This window comes from Bison bison, unplaced genomic scaffold (assembly GCF_000754665.1).
Source record: "Bison bison bison isolate TAMUID 2011002044 unplaced genomic scaffold, Bison_UMD1.0 scf7180017864522, whole genome shotgun sequence".
In the NCBI taxonomy this organism is placed as follows: Eukaryota; Metazoa; Chordata; class Mammalia; order Artiodactyla; family Bovidae; genus Bison; species Bison bison.
In genome coordinates, this window is record NW_011495073.1 from 2,030,199 (window position 1) to 2,039,139 (window position 8,941).

Consider the following 8,941-nt stretch of genomic DNA (forward strand, 5'->3'; position numbering starts at 1 on the left):
ATCTCTGCCCCCTGCCTGCATGCTTTCCTATCTGGCAATCCGACTTCCAGACCTTCATGTGGGACAAAACCCTTAGATTACGTCCTTCTTTATGTTTTCATAATTGGGTGCTGGTGACCGTGACTCTTTGGCAGATTGTTGTGTTCATTTTCTTTCTTCCCCTCTTTTCACTCTTTCCTTTAGCTCTGCAAATATTCCAGGATACACTGGTAAGGTTCATTTCACAGCCACCCATCCAGCAAATTCTGATCGTCCATCAACGACCCCCTCACCAGATTCAGAAGTGCACCAGTAAGTATGAATCCTATTACTCAACATGCTTGGATATACTGGGGAGGGGGAAATCCTAATGATGATTATTCGATTAAAGAACAATTAAGTATTAGGAGTAAATTTACATTGTTTAAAAAATAGGGTGTCAAGTCCAAAAAGACAGAAGAGTTCATTTTCCCACTGTTGTTGCTAGAAGGAGGGCATTAAGAGATTGAAAGCATCTTAGCGGACAGCATCTTAGCCTCTTGGACTCAACTCTGCATACTTATCACCCTTCTGCATTATCCTTAGAACATGCATAGAACATACTACATGAGACACACGTTCACTTATTGTGGATAGCCATCTTACTTTTCATAAAAGACAACATTCTGTTAAAAGCCATATATATATATTTAAACACCATTTTGCAAATTGAAAACAGGAGGCATTTGATGGGAGGTTAGTGCAGACTCCGTGCTTTGAAGCTTCCAATGAGAAGCAGGTGGTTATTGCTCATTATATCTCAAATTTGAAAACATTTGATGAAAGTCCTGCCTTGCCAGTAAGGTGACACAGCTCTGAAAATGCAAATGCATCTTAGCCAGGTCCAGAGACTGGCCTCATGTAAATATAAGCTCTCAAGTTAGGTCAGTGTGCATCTGGGAGGAGAAGGAAGGCAGTCCCCCAAAAGGGTGCCTTTTCTCCTTTGTTGGTGGAAGGTGGAGAAGCCATTCATTTCTCAAAACCAGAAAGGTCCCTTTCCACTCTAGAAAGATGACTTTACCTCTGGGCAGCCTCACACCCTGAGCCCACACCCCCAGGGCTTTGTGTGGTAGCTGTTGGTTACTCATTGGCCTCTCTGCAGCTTCACCTCCTTCTGTCTGTATTTTCTGTCTTCTTGGCACAAACTGTGATTCTAGGCACAAGGTAGATTTTCAGTCCGTGATATAATGCATAGTATGCAGTCAATAAACTGAACGCAAATAAATGAAATAAAGGAAACAGTACTCACAAGGATTAACCATTCCCACCCTGTCTCTGTTCTGTGCATCCTTTTTCTCTCTCCCTCTACTCCTATAGCTTTCTCTCTTCATCTCTCCCATATTTGTGTATCATTAGTTGGAGAATACATGAGGTTATATGTTCTCATTTTATTTCACATGTCTTTTTTTCTCTCCATTTTGTTAGTGTCTTACGGAAAAGAATGGCAGTTGACCTCTTCCGTCACCAGGGGCCGCTCTCTCGAATGGTCACAACTGTGACACCCTACAATCCCTTCAATAAGAAGGATAAGGAAACTATAAGCTACTGAAAGGGACCCGCCCTGAGTGCCCCCCTAGCCTGGGAGAGGTGCTGGGTATGATGTGATGGGGAGGTAGCAGAAGCCAAATAAAGGCACATTCTCCGTGTGTCTGGCTGGGCCTTGGCCAAGCGGAGCTCCAGCTCCAGAACCACGTGGTCATGGAAATGGACTGTGTGAGATCCTCCGTCCTCTCACATGAGGTTGTATTTGTATCCACACGGCTGTGGATGCCATGAGCTTTCATAAACCTTAGCTCGTTCGCCCTCGCAACCCCGCAGTGGGCATTTTGCGACTATCTTACTATTTTATGAATAAGCAGGCTGAGATTAGGAGAAGGAAAATATTAATCAAAGGTCACACAACTCATAGTGGAGTTAGAACTAGAACCCAGCTTTCTGAATTTAGAAACCTTTGCTGCTGTTTTTCACTATAGATCAAATAACCTTCCCTGAGTTATTGAAAAAAAAGAATTACCCAGAGACAGAATGCCTCTTCTCCCAAAAGATTCAGAATGAGCTAGGGATCCCGCAGAACTCCATGCAAATGTGTAAGTCCTTCGGAGGTAGCTTGGCCTTGCTTTCCCATCAGAAGGGCGAAATCAGATGTTTTTGCTTGAGGATCATGTGTTGCCTCAGCTGACACCTACACAGACTTGGGTGCTGACTGCTGCCGTCCCTGGCTGCTGCCTTCTGCCAGGATACACAGGAAGGCTGCCGTCCACCCTCCATCTGTGCTATGGAGCTGATCGGCCTTCGCAGAAAAGTAATGGCTTCTGAACCCAATCTTGCAGCCTTAATTATTTTCAGAAAAGAGCAATTCTGTCAAAAAATCTGACCAAAAAAAATCTTCATCTCTTGGAAGATTCTCACCCAGACACAGATGGGAATGATGAGCCCTGTCCAGGGAGCAGATGAATGCAGGGACCTGAGATTACATTTTGCGGTAAACATCCCTGGCAGGCCACTTTGTCAGGAGGCACAGCTGCCCCGGGTCCGAGGCCTTGTTTATCATTCTGGGCCTTTCTGAGCAGGGTACCAGCGGCACCCGGTCCTGACGCCCCTCAGCCTCAGGCGACTATTCGCACCCTCCATGCCGCCAGCCCCTGGACACTATCCAAGGACTGAGCGCCTCCAGAGCTGCTCCTGGAAGGATAGTGGCCTTGTCTGCAGAGTCCCAGGGCCACCTCCAGGAGAGGTGAGGTGGCAGCTCTTCATTTTCACTGTAACTAGCTCAGACTTCTCACGCATAAAGGTCAAATGCAAACCCTGCTCACCATGGATCCAGAATTCTGGCCTGACTGACTACCAGAACCTCTGAGTGTTTTAAGTCCTGTGACCTGGGTTTCCATGGTCAGCAGTTCAACTGAAAATCATAAAAGTCAAGGAAGAGAGCTGCAGGGATTTCCATCTGCTCATCAAGTTCTGAATTGGGTCTTGGTTTATTCCGACGGGCTGGGAGCCAACATCCCTGTTCCTCCTCAGGGCAGCCACTTGCCTTCGGCTCCTCTCCCCAAGCTCAGTCTTTCTGACAGTTACTGCCTCAGCTTTTATTTATCCCCAGGGATAACACACACACACACACACACACACACACACACACACACAGAACCTATGTGGGTTTTGTAAAACATAGGTGGAAGACAGTGTCAGAAATCACTAAATAATTCACTTGGAAGAGAAAATGCATTCTAATGAGCTTGTTCTCGCAAATAAGGATATTACAACATAATATTGTAAAAATATTACACAAGTACTATGAAGATATGACACTCGTGGGAGAGCAGAAGAGAAAGTCTAGAAGTGGACAGATAATCATTTTAAACCTGAGCCCAGAACAGACTTTTTTTCAATTGATGATACTGTTAGGTAGTTAAAACAGAAAGTGTGAGGTGAAAGTCGCTCAGTCGTGTCCGACTCTGTGACCCCACGGACTGTATAGTCCATGGAATTCTCCAGGCTAAAACAGTGAAGGGAAAGGCCTTCTCCAGGGGACCTTCCCAACCCAGGGATGGAACCCAGGTCTCCCGCATTGTGGGTGGATTCTTTACCAGCTGGGCCACAAGGGAAGCCCTAGAATAGGGAAAAGGAGTCCAAAATGGTGGTAGCTGAAGGCAAAGAAAGGGAGAAGCCTGTGAAAAGGGAAAAAAGGAAAAATCCACAGACCAGAGTGAGAACCTCAGGTGAAACAAACACGCCCCCTTCCTGGCCCGCCCTAATTTGCACAGGGCAGGCTCAGTGGGGAGGAGACAAAGAAGGAGCCAAGATGGGTGGAGGCCTCTCCTTTGGGTTGGCCTGTCCTCATGCCTCAAGTGTGTACTATTCTTTGTTTGCGAATAAAATGCTGAGCTATAACCGAGCTGTAACTGGTCCACAATTTCTGTTGCAGCAAAACAGAACCAAAGAAATTACACACTCTCCTGTACAGAGACAACTGGAAACAAAACAGAAGGGAAGATCCAGGTCTCAGCCATAAGAGAAAGAGAACCGCTCTTATAATACAGGTTTAAATGGATAATTTACAGCCTCAGACAGGCGACATCAAAATTCAGGAGAATTGGTTTATAACATGTGGATAGTGGGAAATTTTCCCAAAGAGGCCACTGAAGCCAGAAATTATGAAGAAAAAGAAATAACTGCTTTTAACATCAAAAATACCACCGATTTTTTTTTTCAGACGAGACTATTGGGAAAGGATATCAAACAGAAGGTTCATATCCTTATAAAAACAGCCAATGACAAAAAGTAGTATACCAATAGAAATAAGTCAAAGGATATTAACAAATACATTAAAAATATCAATGACCAATAAATAAGTCTTTATATCTATGGAATATTAGAAAAACAGGGTGGTATTTCTTTTTTCACCCATGGTCAGTGCTCATGGGAAGAGGTCTCTATCTTTACCTTCCACTGGTTGGTCTTGACCTTGCTAACCCTTTCCATCTGGAAAAATGTCTCAAGAGTTTTTCCAGGTGATAAAAGTTCAGACTTAGCAATTTCATTCTTATGATTTTTTTCAAGCAAATAATTTCACCCGTGAGCAAATATATTTTACAAAGAGATTGAAGGCACAACATTTCATAACAGAAATTAGCAACAACTTAATGCTCATCAAGAGAAAAGTTAGTAAAGTGCTGTCCATGAATATATAAAAATACATGTATTAAAAGACGATGGAGTTTATTATCTGTGTGTTTTGTTATCTCTGTATTATTATGTTTATCTCTGTGTATTTATATCATGGAAAGACATACATGCAATTATTGGTAAGTGCCAAAATCAGATTTACAACAGTATGTATTTTGTTATCTTAATTTTATATATGAATATATAGAATAATGTAGGAAAATATTTTTAAAAAGTTAATAGTTTTAATTCTATATTTTATACCATTACTATAGTAGACATGTATTTCTTTAAAGTTGAAAATTTTGAAAAGTTATGAAAAGACTATCTTTAAAACTTTGAAATCCCTTATAAAGGAAACTATCCCCTGACACACACACACACATTTCTTCTATGAATCAAGTACCAGGAAGACATTTGTCCCTCTTGAAGTACTGGTGTCAGAGTATGAGAATTATGTTAGCCATTTGCCTCAGTATATTCTAAAATTTGATGATTTTTAATATATACAGGAGTGAAATTGCAGTTCCCATAAGTGGAAATGCTGAAATGGGAAGTGCTCCCATTTCCCCATGCCTGCCAGGAAGCTCAAAGCCAAATTAGCTTACAGCCCAGGACAGATCTGAACCAGGCGCCTGGTTCAACACGCACGCAGGCCCCTGCAGTCCTCTGGCCCACACCCAAGTCTGAGACCACTGATTCTGCGGGACACTGTACCTGCTTTTCCCTCTTTCCACGTGGGTTCAGATTTTTCTGTTTCTGCCAAAAGAGACTTATACTTTAGGGAGACGCCTTCACCCTTGGGGAAATTTCTAGGATATACATTACATTAAGTGTTTAATGTTTCTCCATTAGTGTTTCATGCAAAAAAAAAATAAAAAGAGCACTGGCTAAGGAAGGAAAAGCCCAAGCTGGGACCGAGTGGTCAAAACTGTCCCAATTGCCTTTGTTGGGGGCACCCTCCAGCCCTGTTGGTCCTGCCCAAAGCAGATTGGTGGCAGGAGAGAGTCAAATCACCCTGCAGCAGGCATGGCCTGGTGACCAGGACTGTCTTCTAATAAGTGAGAATATTCCACGGTAGATTCATTCCTTGCCCCTTGGCCTAGAGTAGACTGGGTTGTCTTCATCTTTGGGAATCCAAGAGTTCTGCTTATGATCTGTAAACTAGCATATAAAAAGTGAATAAGAAAATGCAAAATAACTACTACGATGAACTAAGATGCGTTTCTCTGCAAAATACATTTTCAGGGTTGATTTTTTAAAAAAATCAGCTTTAAAGATGTTGTTTTTTCATCTCCATTCTTCTGTAAAGCCAGGGAGGTGAGGAGACCTTCTGGCTACAAGCATGGGTTTGAGAATCAGCCTGGATGGGGTCCAAGTCCTGGTTCCCATACTGTCCACATGAGCTGCTTCCTGGCTCTGAGGCACACTTTAGAAAGGGAAGGAGTATAATATGTTCCTGTATTCATAGGAGGCTTCCCAGACAAAGCAGTAGTAAAGAATCTGCCTGCTAGTACAGGAGACACAAAAGACATGGGTTTGAGCCCTGGGTCAGGAAGATCCCCTGAAAGAAGGCATGGCAACCCACTCCCTGGAAAATCCCATGGACAGAAGGAGCCTGGCAGGCTACAGTTCATGGGGTTGCAAAGAGTCAAACACGACTCAGCACACACACTTTTATTGATAGGAATATAGAGGTAGTGCTATGATTGCAGTCACACACCTGGGTATGATGGTAGCCACAATGGTGCTGAGCACCTCGTCCTCTGAGACAATGAAGGAGATGGCTGTACCATCTGGTGCACATTCATCATTCAACAAATATTCTGAGGTGAAACATCGTGTGAGATGAGATGCCTGAGGTTCGGGAGCTATGGCCCTCACCCAGCATTCACACGGGCAAGCAAATAGGAGCAGTGGAAAATGTAACAATGTGTTGATTGTGCTAAGGAGGCAGATAGTACCCGTGTGCTCATCTCAGCTCAGACACGTGCACAAATTAAATTCTTATTGTCATAAACAGTAATCTTTCTTCAAAAACACCACTTTGCATTTTTAAAAATAAAAATATTTCCTATCGTCAGGCATTCTTGTATATATGCATCCACGCAAATACACATAAGGGATCATCTAGAGGAACGAATCTATCTTTGCCATTAAAAATCTTGGTTTATCCAAATCAATGCTGTTCTTGAAAATGGGAATAAATTATATTAGCTTTGGGGAGGGGGGAGATAGCAACTGCTAAACTGTAGGAGTGCTGGGTATCCACTATACTCCCTTAATTTTTTTTAATACAGTTTCATGCACGGGCAGTATCTGGACGCCCTGATTTTTAGCACTTTTTTTTCTGACTTTGACTCACAGTCAGTCCTGTGTTCTATCCAAATGGTTCACACACTGCACTATGGTTTCATTTGATGTGCTTGTATTTTCTTACTATGGTTGGTTTTGAGTACACTCGCTGTCATCAAAGCAGTTCGTCTCACCCCCCAGCATAGGTTCCCCACACCCTGGTGGAAATTGACATGAAAGGCTGCTCCCGCCCGGCACACCTTCTCATGGCAGGTGCACAGGAAGAGGGCCGCCCCCACAGGGCACTCACCCAGGGTGGGTGTTAAGGGCAAACCCCACCGCTTCAACTTCTAAACTGTGAATGCAAACAACTTTACTTCCTTGCATTCCCACTTTGGAAATAAAGTGTCACATTAAATTTACAGAAATCGTCTTCTGTGGGCAGGGCCAGGATGCCGCAGACAGACCAGCCTTGGTGGTGTGCCCTGGGTGGGAGGCTGCTGGGGAGGAGGGCAGGCGGGCACGGGTCCTCGGGGTTGTTGGGTGTTGGTGGGGAGAGCCCCGGGGACCTGTCGAGAGGACAGAACAGCCCTGGGCTCCCAGCAGGGCGGATCTGGGGAGGGGGTGAGCAGCAGGGTGGGGCTGCCCTGGCGAAGCAGAGTTGAGGAAAAAGGAGACCTAAACAGTGGTCCCATGGTCTAATTTCTGCAGATCAGAGATTTCAAGCCCATCTCACTAGATGGGGTAAATATTCTCTAGCGTTTACTGTTTTAGGGCCACTCTCTCATCTCAACTAGTTACCTAAGCAGACAAACACAGCATGTCTTCCCGGAAAGCGTCACTCAAAGTCACACTGATTTGAGCCAGACGTCTTAGGGGTCCTTACTGAGACAACCAAGAGGCTGCTGCAGACCCTAGTCCAACATGGAAGCTAGGCCAAGATCGCAAGGTCACAGTCAAGAAGGACCCTTGGCTTCCAGAGACACTTTGGCCATCAGGTCCCCTCTGCTCCTATGACCTCAGCTCTGCTTACAGGGTTTCACTCCCTCAGCCGAACTCTGCCGGCAGTGTGGACATGGCAGGAGGGGGCACTGCGGCTCAACTGCCTGGACCCAGCAGGGTGCAGGTTCATGCAAAATAAATCAGATGTTGAGGGCAGGTTCAGTCCTAGAGGTGCTGACAGCCGTGACCAGCACTGATGCAGACAGAGGGACTTGTGGCTGCGCCCTGGAGTCATGGCTGCCGTGCAGTCTGATCCCTGGCTTTCTCTCCCACCTGTTCTGTCATCCAGGTACTAAGTGTGCGTGTGTGTTAGTTGCTCAGTCGTGCCCAACTCTTTGCGACCCCAAGGACTATAGCTGGCCAGGCTCCTCTGTCCATGCGATTCTCCAGACAAGAGTACTGGAGGGGGTTGCCATTCCCTTTTATGTGATCCTTTAAAAACTCAAGTAAGTTACCTGACATATAACAAGGAACTGTTGTATAAAGCACTACAGCACATCGAAAGATGGAACTTAATCATGTCTGCAAAACATTGGAATCATCTATTTATCTGTCATCTATCTGATAGCATCTGTTGAGTTTCTGTTCCCTTTGGGAAAAGAGTTCTCTCTCTTAATTTGTTTATCAAACTAAGGTCAGTTCTATGTACTTTAGGTGATCTGTTTTGTTGCATTTGCTATTTAGAAGAATATGTCTCAACTGCCGTCTCATAAAGGTCACAGAAATCTTAATGCACTTCTAAATCCAGAGGACCCAGAGGCTCTGCTTTCAACACAGGTTAAAGTGTGGTGATGCAAATTGCAGGAAATCAGTGGCCTGTATCTCTCTAAGAATGACTTAATGATGAACCTACCAGTTGAAAAATAAAAGGATCTCTCTGGGGTCAGCGGGGAAAGAGACAAGGGGCTTTCAAAGAGACCTTCTGACAACAACAGGGGGACAGGGGGCTAAGGTCCACATG

At 44.5% G+C, this 8,941-nt stretch overlaps 1 protein-coding gene across 1 annotated transcript in view; it reads left to right on the plus strand.

Moving 5' to 3' along the window:
• Positions 1-3,438, plus strand: part of LOC104981809 (chromosome unknown open reading frame, human C7orf72) — a 65,170-nt gene extending 61,732 nt beyond the window's left edge. The window contains exons 8-9 of the mRNA XM_010831053.1: positions 184-291; positions 1,444-3,438. Of these exons, the coding sequence (XP_010829355.1) occupies positions 184-291; positions 1,444-1,567 (232 nt within the window). The 3' untranslated portion in view covers positions 1,568-3,438. The remainder of the gene's footprint in view (positions 1-183; positions 292-1,443) is intronic.
• Positions 3,439-8,941: the final 5,503 nt, after the last annotated feature.